The 13,210-nt window shown below is 35.7% G+C and overlaps 1 protein-coding gene across 9 annotated transcripts in view; it reads left to right on the forward strand.

The window, feature by feature from the left end:
- PICALM (phosphatidylinositol binding clathrin assembly protein) overlaps positions 1–13,210 on the forward strand; it is a 65,669-nt gene that overhangs the window by 37,132 nt on the left and 15,327 nt on the right. For 4 of the 9 annotated variants that reach the window (XM_021536217.4, XM_085574526.1, XM_021536215.4 and 1 more), the window contains exons 11-17: positions 211–347; positions 2,649–2,749; positions 7,299–7,448; positions 9,216–9,296; positions 11,826–11,933; positions 12,810–12,941; positions 13,032–13,062. In XM_021536217.4, the coding sequence (XP_021391892.1) occupies positions 211–347; positions 2,649–2,749; positions 7,299–7,448; positions 9,216–9,296; positions 11,826–11,933; positions 12,810–12,941; positions 13,032–13,062 (740 nt within the window). Of the gene's footprint in view, positions 1–210; positions 348–2,648; positions 2,750–7,298; positions 7,449–8,821; positions 8,896–9,205; positions 9,297–11,825; positions 11,934–12,809; positions 12,942–13,031; positions 13,063–13,210 lie in introns of all 9 variants that reach the window. The other 5 variants (XM_021536219.4, XM_085574537.1, XM_021536218.4 and 2 more) reach the window with 3 other exon arrangements.

The following is a 13,210-nucleotide window of genomic DNA, read 5'->3' on the forward strand; positions in this document are numbered from 1 at the left end:
CTGGAAGTAGAATTGTGTGTACTTAGTACAGCTTGTGGAGGGTTTGTTAAAAAAGTTTCCTGAAGCATTTGTGGCACCACTGACTCTTGTAATTACAAGTGGCTAACACTAGTGTGTGGAATAAATAATTCTTTAGTTCTGCTTTATTTACCTCTAGCATCATACACATAAAATGTTCAGATTTCTTATACCAGCTCACTTTCCCAACAGGAACAACGTTTAAAAGAACTTGCAAAGAAGCCTCATACCTCTTTAACCACGGCAGCTTCTCCTGTGTCAACTGCAGCAGGAAGCATAATGACTACACCAGCCATTGATATTTTTTCTACCCCTAGCTCCTCTAACAGGTATGCTGAATCCTCCACTGAGAGATGTGCTGCAGCAAGGGTTTCCTCTAAACTTCTGCCGCAGAATGTATATTGCACAAGATTGGTTGGGTGTAGAGTACATTAGCAATGTGGTAAGAAATTATAATGAAGCTGATGGGAAAATAGCCTATTGCAATAGATAACATAAAACTGTTCTTCTCTGTTTGCAGAAGTTTCTGGTATAAACTGACTGCTGATAGCCCTTGTAGCTGTTATTAGTCTGTAAGCCAGACTGTTTGAACTGTAAAACACACATTCTTTGTCCCTAAGAAACATTACAAGTGAATTTGAGAAAAGTCAAATAAAAATTCTGTTTAGATGTCATAAAGAAAATGCATTTCTAGACCTTTAGAGTGGCTATTCTGGCTAGTTTTTCAGAAAAAGAAAAGCCTGAAACGGGGTTTGAAATGAGGGGCAAGTTTTGTAGTCTTGTGTTGTATCTGGAACATTTCTGCAAGGACCTGGAAAGAAAGTGCAGGAGTATTCACTGCATGCTAATCCTGATCTTTGATTAACAGGAGCTGCAGGTATGAGCAAGTGTGTGATCTTCATTCTGTAAAATACCTGTACAACTAAGCAGCAGCAGAAGATACAGTGCTTTTATCAGTATAGAAGGAATCCACACTCTGAAGTCATATTTTTTGCTTGAGTATGATCCTAAACCTAAAGGGATTGCTTAGTTGTCCTGTTAGAGCTCACATAAGAATCTATTGCTCTTTTGACAGCTTTCTTTCCCATTAGAAAGCTATTGTAGGTAATTACTTGACACCAAATATGCGTTAAATAGCTGAGTCACATATAAGAAGCTAGAGAATCTGTCAGTGTTAGCAACTGAAAGACTTCCTGGTAAAAAGATTTTTTTTAATTGCTTTTTAGAGGCCAGAAAGCATGAAATGGGTGTATGCTTTGAACTTGAGTATCTGATCTTGCTTCTTAAGAGGTCTGAAACATAGACACATTATAAATCTTCTTTAAATAGACAGAAGTGCTACATAGTGAGGACAAGAGTGTTTTCTTGTAAAAAAACCCCAAATGCTAGTTTTTCTTGTTCAAATTTACTTGCTGGCAGAATGGCTGCTATGGGCAAAGAACAGATTTTAAAGCAGAAGTTGTCATGAACGGGATATGCTGGGTCAAAAGTTCAGTGGCTTGCTATTAGATGCAATGTCTATGGTTAATCCCCATCGTTATCTAGAACAGGCTTTACCTTGAAAATTATCTTTGTTCGGCTGCTCACATTACAAGGCAGTGCCAGACCATGCTACTTTTTAATAGGAGCAGTAGTGGCAAAATGTGATTTCAATCACTGCTGAAATGAATCATCTCACCAAAACTGTGAAATTATACAAGCAATTAGTTGAGCAAGAACATATACAGAGATCTAGGATGTCACTACTAGCCATTAAACTCTTGTGGTGGTCTCATTTAGAGAGATGTTTGGATGTCACAGTGATTCAGCTTCTGTGCCTAGTAGAAGACATACGTGCAGATTTGGGTTCATGTCCTAAAAGTTTCTGGGAGAAGGCCAGATTTTCTTTTTTTCTTTTATTTTTTTTTCTTTTATTTTTCCCCAAGACTTATTGAAAGTGTGAAATGAATTCTGCAAGAGGATGAATTTTACTGTTCTTGTCCAACTCCTTAAATTAATGCAGCAGTTGTATAAGCCTTCACTCTTAATTTCCATGTGATGTTATAAGATCCCAGTTTGGTTTTGAATGGTCTAAAATGTACATTTAAATATGTTTTCATTCACATGCCTGATATGTGATCAAGTATTTCAAGGCCCCTTACATTTTGCTTTCCCCAAAGTTCTTTAATAGCTCACCATTGTGATGTAGTTTCTCAGCAGTTATTATAGTGTGAAGATCATAATTGTGGAATTTAGAGTAATATTTTGGTGGGCAGCCCATTAGAGTTCATTTTATCTGTCTGCTTTTGTTGGATTATAGAGTTTTCATGAGGTGACTTTAAAAGCTGATGAAGAGTTCTGAATATAGCATCTCCTAGCCTGGTGTCGGACTGTGAGGACACCTGTCTGTGTCTTGGACAGCATTGACAGAAGTCCCTTGGCATAACATACAATTTACCGTGCTAAATTAACACTTCTTTACAGAATTTAAAATATGGAGCTCACCAGCCCTTCTGATTTTGACTCAATTTTATCCATTTTATAATAACCATTTTGTAACAAAGCTTTCATTACTGTTGACAGTGGCTAGTATTTTCCTATGTTGAAAACTGTGATGTAGTTCAAAGAATTGTATTAATTTATCTTTATAGCACTTCAAAGCTGCCAAACGATCTACTTGATTTGCAGCCAACTTTTCACCCATCTGTACATCCTATATCAGCTGCTCCACAAGTAGGAAGTACCTGGGGAGGTAAGAATTCTGAGTTGGATTAAGGTTCCAATTGCTACGGTCATGTTCCTGTACATGTTGCCGCTAGTCTGGGGGTTATTTCTTCCTTAAAGAGAGAGATCTTAAGACATTACAAGTGAATAAAGGGATGAGAAAAAGTGAAATATATGTATAATTAAAAAAATAATATAGCAGTGTGTTGATTATAATTTTTTTTGATGCGTTTCCTTATTAGCAAAGTTACTTTAATTGCTGACGAACTCTGCCAGTCTAACTGCTCTCTTCAAGATTCACATAGCCAGTTGCAGAAACATAGCTGTTCAGAAGTTAGTTCAGTGCAGATGTCTGAGGTAGTCTGTGCTGCAAACACAGGAATCTGAATGCAAAAACTTTTATATATATTCTAAATTTTTTTTTTAATATTAAATCAAATTTGCTGGTGATGATAATGCAGAACTTGGATGAGGCTTGAAAGGAGGCACTTGTGACAACTGTGCATAGAAAGAAAGACCAGAGTTATTGAAATAATAATAAGGCTTCTCTTTACAAAGTCTCTGCTATATTTCTTTTAACTACAACAGCAAATCAGCAAAAAGCTGTGATTGAACCTCTTAAGTGAAGAGACAAAGTTTATATTCTTCCCTCTGAAATCTGCTTCAGAACACCCAAATTTTCATTCTATCCAATTTCTAGGATGGATTGAATAAGTTGAGATGATCCTATTGGTACAGTCAAGTCCTCAAACTATGGGGTCAATAAGAGAGTTCTAGAAAGCAATTAATTTTCCTTCAAGATTGGTTTGAGTGCTGGAGCATTTTGATGTTTACTCAAAGTTCTTGGCTGCTTTGCAGTGTTCCAGAATAATTCAGATAGAGTATTAGATTGCCAGTGTAACTGTTGGTTATACTAGTGGAGGATTAAAGAGTTTTATGACAGAGGAAGAGGGAGGTTGTGTTGGTTTATTTTTCTACATAAATGGCGCTTAATAATATAGTTATCTCCTGAACTATGTGGCTATTTCCAGATTATTTTTTTCTAAACTAGATGCTTGCAAAAATGCTTTATTTTATGATGCGAAAAATTGGGAATTGCTGCTTCAGGAAGTTTCATAGGCATCAGAACAACCCTGTTCTAAATTTTTACTTCCCTATTTCTTTTTATGAGCTATAGCTCTTCTTAACATCTTTCCAGCTATTTAATGTATCTTCATAATAAGCTGTGTATGTATTCAGTTTTCCTATCACTTTTTGCTGTGTACTGTTTTCTATACCTTCTCACATTTGTTTGTAGGGAAATCACAATTTTGAATGAGGAAGGCACTACTAATATATGTGGCAGCTTCTATAATAAATTAGCAGTTTATTTATTCTTTAGTTTTGCTGAGCAAAGCATCTTTGGAGAAGAATGTAGTGAGGAGTGTATGGAGTTAAGCATGCAAATTTCAGTGCTATAATAGGCTTAGAGTTTAGAAATGGAGAAAAATGGTTTGGCTCATCTTGATTACTTTCTGCACAATACCTTCTGTTTCAACTTGTCCTATTTGTTTCATGTGTGAGATGTGAAAGGATAACTATTTGCCTCTCAAAGGTCACATCACAATTGAGCATTTCTTCATGAACCTGAAAGTTGAGCCTGAAAGTCTGTGTTTGTTCCATGTTGTGCTGTTTATGGTATGAGTCTTCAGTAATAGTTGTTGATATTTCTGCTTACTATTGACACATTTCTAAGTACTTATAAGAATTAACTGTGAAGATTTTGGATTGTCTGCTAAAATTTTAGGCTAAAATTCTGGGATCACCATTTTTTTGTGTTACCTTTCATCAAGAAACTCCAGCTCTTCAGCTTTACAGACATAAACACTCACTTCACACAGGTGAGGTAGATAAGAAGTGCTTTCCACATTTTACAGATGGGGAAATCTGAGCAGTTAACTGACTTGTCTGAAGTCATACGGCAAGTCAGTGGCAGAGCCAAGAATGGAACCTGAACTATTTCCAGTCCTGTGCTCTAACCCACTGCACAGCATCCCTCCCTTAGGTAATTTTCTGACATGATGATGTTTGTATTTGGTGTATATGGTGCCTTTTAGAAGAGTATCAGATCAGCTAAAATCAGTTACTGTTAAAAATTTTATGCAGGAGCTCTTAGGTGTGTAATAAAACAATAAATTGTTACAGAAGCATTATATTTGAGTTGCTGCCTTAGTTTTGTACTTCCAAAAATGTTAAAACTGACAAGGTTAAACTCCTGGGGAATGGGTTCTGTGATTGTATGTTTTCAGTTTACCTGTTTCAAACTGTAAAAGATGCCACTGAAGATCATTTGTCACTTTTTTTCAGACAAATTACTTCTAATTGCACAACTAAAAGGTAGAAATCTGCAAATTTCAAACAACTATTTTAAATGCACTTAAATCATTAATGCCTAATAATAGCATGCAGCTGCAGAGCGATTCCACTGGCACAAACAGACACCATTTGTATTCAAGGATGAAATTGGGCTTTAGAAACATTGAGGTGTTGCTGTCAGAATTGACAGCAATTTTTAAAACTTCAATATACAAGGATATACATTACCCAAACCAAATTAATTTTTGGTTACTTTTGCTACTAGTATTTGCAAGTTCTGAGATTTGGACAAGATTATTTTCTGGATGAATGCATGAGTAAAATAATTTTAGTGAATAGTCGATTCAGACAAATATAGTTAAAAACTTGTGTTTCTTAATTTCTTCTACATTGTTTTATCTGTAGTATTTATTTGGGTTCTTTGGAGACCATTTCAGCTGTGTCTGGTATATTTGCCAGCTATCAATTTGTACCTAAGCTTCAGAAGCAAACTAAATATACCAGCATAGAATTGAACATTTTTACCCATCTGTTTGAATTTTTTCCACTTATAAAGAGAAACAATAAGATCAGCAGAACATGAAGCAGCTATAGAAATAGCAAGGAAGAACTGATGAACGGATAATCTGCCCCATTTTTATTGTCGTATTTGTTCTACATCTTTTAAAATGTAATGACATTCAAAGCAGAAAGCCATTTTAAGGAGTAGCTGAAACAAGGACTCAGCTTCAGGCAGCTGAAGATTGCCATGTCCAGTATATAAAACATACATGAGACAATAGGTAATTTTGTATTCCTGATATATATTACAAATACTATATCAGCTTATTCTGCTTATCTTTTATTCAGTGTTGGATGATGTCATTTTGCTGACTGAATGATTTAGGAAAAGGTCTTTTAAGGTATTTCACTCATTCTTGAAATATAGCCAAGCAATCTGGGGAAAAGTCAGATCTTACCTAATAACCTATCTTGAGCTTTCAGCAAATGCTTAAGACTGCAAAGAATAGCGGAGTTATAGTGTTTCCATTAGGACTTTTGTACAGCTGAACACATTATGAAGTTGTGTGGGACTTACATCTAAGAATCAGGAGGTCAGGTTCAGGGAGAGGAAATAATTTAGATTTCACGCAGCACAATAGTATTTACGAGAGTTATGGATAAATGCATAAACTGTCTAGGTTAAAATCAAGGCCAAGAACTGAAGCTATTTAACACATCTTTCCTATAATTATTATTCAGAAATTTCTCTGTAGTGGCTTTCTCTAGAAGATCAGGATGCAGTTCCAGGCACAGAGATAAGTAGGACTAGATACAACCCTTGCTGATCTCACCTAGTGAGTTCTTGAATTTTCCATCAAGGGTTCATGGGCTCTGAAACCAGACAGGTAAACCACAGTTCCTTCAGTCAACAAGTGTTATAGCTGCCTTCTCTATCCTGTTTATCTGTTAGATTCTGAATTACAGGAATACTTGGGCTTGGCAACTGCATCCATTCTCAGGAAACCTTGAAACTCTGTGCCTTGGGAAGTCACTTGTATAGATCCATGTTTCCTTCATTCCAATAAAGTCTGACAGTTTTTTTAAGTAAGGAACATTTTCTTTGTTATGGCTTAGTGTCTATTGTCTGTAAAACCAGAGTAGTCTTTTGCTTGCTTGCAGGTAACAACATGCCCACAGCAAGCTGCTGTTCCCGATGCCCCAGGTACCAAGGAAAGTGCTTATGTCCTGTATGTTACCTTGGTATAATCAGAGCTCTTGAAAATTTTGTGATGTTCAGTAACAGAAAAATCCATAAACACAGTTTGGAGAAAGAGAAGTTCAGCTCAGTTGGTTTTGTTCAGGTTTTTAAAGTTGTCCTGGGGATGTTATTGTATTGAATCCTCTCATACCACCTCGGATTCTGTAGTGCTGACAGGCATCCTCTGCTCCACAGACTTTGTTGCAAATGTCAGGCCATCACTGTGAGAAACAAAAAGTGATTGTGTTTAAAGAGGAATAACACAGTTTCAATCCAAAAGACACTCAGGAAGAAGTACACTTTATAAGATGGTGTTATTAATATAAAAATATTTAAAAAAGGAAATTACTAGCTAGTATCTTCAGTCCTGGACAACTTGAAAGTGAGATAAATACCTAGGTCATCCCAAGCATAGATATGTCAGGAGAAAACTAAATCCATCTCCCTTTTCTTCTTTCTCTTGCTCTCTGGAATTGAACAGATCCTTTTTCTGCTACTGTTGATAGTGTTGATGATGCCATTCCAAACCTAAATCCTTTCCTTACAAAAACTAACGATGCTGCTCATCTGTCTGTGTCTGCTGATGTATCTACTTTCACCAGTAGGACACCCACACATGAAATATTTGTTGGTAAAGTACCCTTTTAAACTAATTTCCTATTTCCTAAAAATTTTAACATTATTTTAGTTTCTAAAATATATTTTCGCAGCCTTTCAGAAAATAAAGCTGGTCATTTGGGGCTGGTTTTGTGCTATGTTAGCATTTGATTTAGGAGCTCTACAATAAAAATGGTGTTAAAATCCTTTCTTGGCTGCCTAGATGGGATTCTAACTGTAAAGAAACAGTTACAGTTAGAGTAGTTGCTTGAATGCAGTTTTACAGTCTCTCGTACATGGGAATTTTAAGGTAAAATGCTGCATATGCCTGAGAAGAAAAAGAAAATGCTGTTACTTTCTTCCTCAGGAGTGTAATCTGATTTTTTTTTTATAGTTGATGTTTTTGCCCCTGTCATGTTGTCATTAACAAAGCTGATAAAGTCATGCACGTATTGATGCATAATCAGAGTGTTTACCTATGGGGTAATAAACTAATAACTCGCCTGTTAAAAGCTGTTCATAACTTGCTTTGGAGATGGTTCAGCATGGCTGTCTCACCAGAAATTCTTCCAACATTTGTCATGGTGCAGCTCTAAAGTAATTTAATTACTTTTCAATATGAAGATTTAGTTTGTTTTCATAGATGAAAAATCACTTAATTATATGTCAGTTCTATCAAACAAAGCAAGTTTAAAGACAGTTGTACACCACAGGCTGTATTTATGCTAGCTGAACCTCATTAGAATTGATCAAAGAAGAATACAGACTATTAGAACAAAGAGGGGTTTTTAATAGCTCTGGTACTTGTTAACAGAGGTAAAACAGAGGGATTATCTCTTTAAAGATTTTCATACTACCTCTGCTTTGTCAACTGAACTAATTTCCTAGCCTGTCTTTATTGGAAAGACAAAGCAGGAAAGCTAAATATATCTTTAAATATATATAAAATGCTTTTAGTTGGTACTGCTTTGTGATAAAATTGTCTTTTCCATGCTTCAATGAAGTTGTTACAGTTCATGTAAATATAGAATGATTATTTGAAATACATCTGGGTTTTTTTAAATAGTATAGTTATTTGGTCAGGCTAGTTTTCTCTCTAACTTGTTCTGCAGTCGCACAAAAAGTTGCAGCAATGCAGAGCTGTGAACAAGGACCCTGGTGGGCTTTTGTGGTGTTCCCTGGTCTTTGCATTATTTATTACATGACAGCTCTGAAGTCACTGGAAATGGATGGCATTGATACTGCATTCCCTTCCAGTGTCTCGTGCTCTAAGGATATATCTAGAACCAGAGGGTGGCCTCCTGACAGATTGATGTGGGACATGTAGATGCAATTTTAGCTGTTGCACGATCAAGGTGCTACAATAATGTGAATGTGAATTTAAAATAACTCTTTCTGGTTCTTTAGATCATTACAATCCATTTACTCAACTAAATCCCTTTGTGGCAAGCAAGTATGAATATATATCAGGTATAAGAAAAATGCCTTAATACTTTTACACTCATTTCCTCCGAGGGTGTAAAACATGGCATTTCTTGGAAAAAAAAAAAGATCCTAGTATAGCTGTTCCTTTGAAACTGTGCTTTCCCCTTTTGTGTTAGAGATTGTGTAAACTTGTTTCTTACTGTCTGTCTGAAGTGTATTAATTTCATTCCATTGGTTTTATGTTATTAGACTATATGTGGATTTATAGACTGATGTGAAATTAAAGTTTTGAATAGCAGTGTATCTTGGTTCTCTTTCTGTAACTCTCCCTCTTCTCCTTTCCTGGCTTTCTCTCTTGTGTGATACTCCTTATCAGATTCTTTTTGTGGTCCTCAAGCTTATCCTAACGCTTCTCATTTCCGCAATGAGCCTTCTTCTGTAGCTGGTCTATTTGGAGGTAGGTAATGGGATACAGCCTTACCACACACACAGAAGTTTGAATGTGTTGTGTGCCTAGAAGTAGCAGGCATGTTACTGACTACAGAAGTGCCTTGTTGTAGTGGCTTGTGCCAGGTGTGTGGTCACGAATGGTATGTATTTTTTCAGTTTCTGCCAAACTAAGGCTTATTTAGTCTAAGCATGAAATTAGTATCTCCCCATTTCAGGATCTCCTGTAGTTTACTTGTTGCTACATACCACACAAAAGACATGCATGTTTATAAGTAGCTTTTCATCTTGCTCTACCTCATTGTTTTTAAGATAAAGGGATTGGGATGTTCATGCCACTTACAGCAATTTTGTTGATACGTTACTCTTAAATAGTGCACTAAACTAGTGTTAAGCTTTGCAACAGAACAGGAGAAAGTGGTCTCTGCTGCACTGAAGTGCTGGCTAATCATTTGTGCAGCTGTGTCATGTCTGTGTAGTAACTTTATACTGGTGCTGATTCTGGAACACTGTCCTGATAGTTGCTAGAGAGACTGTGGGCTGTGACAGGTTATAATCTGTCCAAACCAGGTTGAGCAGGTTTGTGTAAACATTGCTACAGTGCAAGGTTTAGGGATACCTTCAGTAAATGGTTTGTGGAAGGCTTGGTTCTTAAAAGCCCCATAAAGTCACATTTTAGTTTAGTATCTTTGCGTAAACATCAGTGAGTGTCATTTAACAAAAGTTAAATGCTACAAATTACTGTGTTCCCTTTGTTCCTTATTAAAAAAGCAGAATCATTAGTTTCTTGATGCTCAAAGAAGCTCCATTAAAAATACTGACATTTGCACCTTTCAAAATACCCTTGTTAAACATACTGCCCTGAATTGGTGGTTGATACCAAGAGTAGGAGTTGATCTTTCTCAGGGGCTGATTCAAAGGAGTCCCGTGTATTGTTTTGTCTTGGAGATGGTCTCATCTTCTTACTTTCATAAAACTTGAAGCTTCTAAAATGTGAGAGCAGGAAAGTCAGCTTGTTTCAGTTGAGGCTGATTGCTAAAGCAAATTATGAGCTATTGTAAGTGAAGTTTTCTATTGGTACAGGCACAGTTTTAAGAGTTGCAGGACGTCCCATCAAAGGAATTCCTATCTGAAGTTCAGAGTCTCTGAAATGGCTTGTTACAACTTGGTGGTATACATGTCATAAAGATACTCATTTTGGTTTGTTGATTATTTACTCTCTCTTTTCCCACATTATTGCTTCCCATGTTTTACTGTATGCAGTTTACTTTGATTTATTTTTAATGGAAATTACATTGTCTAAATTTTAGTGATGGAATTAGGAGTTTTATGTTCTTTTAAGACAAAAATAAACAGATAATCCAAATTTTATTTTTTTTTTCTTTGAAGCTTATGTTCAAGAATAACATGCCGTAGTTAGTAATTTTTTTAGGCAAAATGTGACTTATTTCAGGAAAACAATAAGATTGAAATGAGGTGCTGTCCCAGCAAGCAAAATGAAATCCAAGAAGTTTTCTTTGTCAGTTATTTTTACCGACTTCAGTGTTTTACTGCTGAAGTACTTGTGATCCTTTCATTTCTCCATGTCATCATACTTTTTGTTAGAAACAAGAAGAGCTAATTTTCAAGGTAGCATTGCTTTTTTTTTTTTTTTTTGGTGCTTTTCATATAAAGCAATGATTACTTCTGTTATTGCCTGAATACAAAGGTGTTGCACATGCACGTGCTTGTGTGTGATCATATATAACATTTAAAAAATATGACAAACGGCTATTACTTTCTTTGTTACTGAATTATTAATTTAATGCCGCTGAACATCATATGCAATGCTTCATGCTGCAGTAAATTTTCAGTGTTGAAAAATAATTGTGTATTTGTAGAACGCTACAGATACATGGAAGACAAATGAAGTAAGTTTAGGCAGCACTAGGATCTGAAATGTGACTGTACCTCCCCATATCTTGCTGAAATTTCTAGAAATTTGACTGAAACACATGGTTAACTGCAAAATGTGTGTCCACAAGTAACTAAGAGCTATGAAAATTATTTGTATTAAATGTGCCTAATCAAAGGCATTACTAGTTTGCGCACCTTGGATGATTTGGATCTTACTCCAGTTGTATTTAAGAGATTTGCTGGGTTAATATAAACCACAATGTAATGATCTTCAGTCATATAATCTTGAAACAAATTCCACACTAGCCAGCTTCTTTTCCTGGAAGAAGCATGGTGACTTTTTCCTCAGTAATTTTACTGTAAACATATGCTAAAATAATTAGGAAGGTGTTCAGAGATGAAGCATTTGCAGGGGGACTTTTATGGCCTGTGTTCAGTTCCTTAGACAATATCTTTCTTTGGAGGAGTAACTTCAAATAAAGACCAGATAAACTGCTTAGTGTCAGAGTGTAATCTGGACTTTTGAGGTATTCCTGGTCTTTCTGCAGTGCTGAAATATTTATTTGGCTTGTCTTGCTTAAAGGTGGATTTATGAGAAATGCTGTATAAAAACATACAGTTTCTTTCTTTTTTTTCCCCACAGGGTTCACTCCATCTCCTGTTGCTCAACCACAGCCATCAGCTGGCCTTAATGTTGACTTTGAGTCTGTGTTTGGAAACAAATCTTCTAATGTTGTCCCAGATTCTGGTGGTAAGACACTTACTAAAATAAATAGCTTATGTCCTTTCCTTTAATTTATTTTATTCTTGAGGTATAAATCTCTTAATATGTATTTACTTACACTACTGGGACAGAGTTTCAGATGAAGAAAAGAAAGCTGATTTTAAAAGGTCAATAACAGCATTAATCAAATAATTTTTCTTTGCAGACTGTTTCTGCATTCTGCTGAAATCTTTACACTGATTTCCCTCACTTATATATTTTGTACATTAAATCTTCACACAGTGAACAGCCTTCATTTTTATGTGCTGTCAGCTGAAATTAAGTCTGTATTTGTAGTGTGTGGTTGGAAGAGGTAAAATTTCATCTTCATTTTATATATCTGCAACATGGTTTTTGGCACTCCTTTGCCTCCTCTTTTGACATTAAGATTGCTTCAGAAAATGATCAGTCAATACACAGTTAATTTAGATTGAAGTCATAGTGCTCCTTCTATTCTTTTGAGCATCTGGAAAGTAGACATTTTATGCTCTTGCATTAGACTCGACATCACTTTTTTTTTTTTTTTGCAAGCCCATGATTTACTAAAAGCAAATAGATGTTTTTGTAAGATTGAAACACTTTATATATTTTTTTCTTTGCTTTGCATTTTGACTGCTTTACAGTCACTATGAATACATTCCATGTAAAATTGTCCCATCGGTTAAACCACTGAAGTGAAATCTTATTTCTATAGTAAATATATTTTTATCATGAGGCATAATAAGTTTTGTCCTTCTTGTATAGGGTAGCATCACCAGGTTAAATTTTGTATTTTAGCCATTGTGTTGACCTTGCTGTCTAATTAAATGTCATGACATTTTTTGGAGGCCTGTGATTCAAATCATGTATGCTTTTCATTCCAAGGTTTTGATGAACTAGGTGGTCTCCTAAAACCAACAGTGGCCTCTCAAAACCAGAGTCTTCCAGTTGCCAAAGTACCGCCTAATAAATTAGTGTCAGATGATCTGGATTCATCTTTAGCCAATCTTGTAGGCAGTAAGTATGGAACCACCAACGTGTAAATACTTAACTGATTTCTTTGAAACAAACAGAATTTCAGTAGTCTCTCTTTCTCCCTTATGACAGATTTGGGCATTGGAAATGGAACTACTAAAAAGTGAGTATGCTTAATCAGAAGTTGAGCATTTGGATTTTCATTATAGTAAATTTTCATGAATGTACATGTTGAAACCTGTGCATACCAACATATAATGTTAGCTTTCAGAGCACATGTGGGATTGTACAAGGGGTAATGAATTGTTGAG

Source organism: Lonchura striata, chromosome 1 (assembly GCF_050655825.1).
Source record: "Lonchura striata isolate lonStrDom1 chromosome 1, ASM5065582v1, whole genome shotgun sequence".
Classification (NCBI taxonomy): Eukaryota; Metazoa; Chordata; class Aves; order Passeriformes; family Estrildidae; genus Lonchura; species Lonchura striata.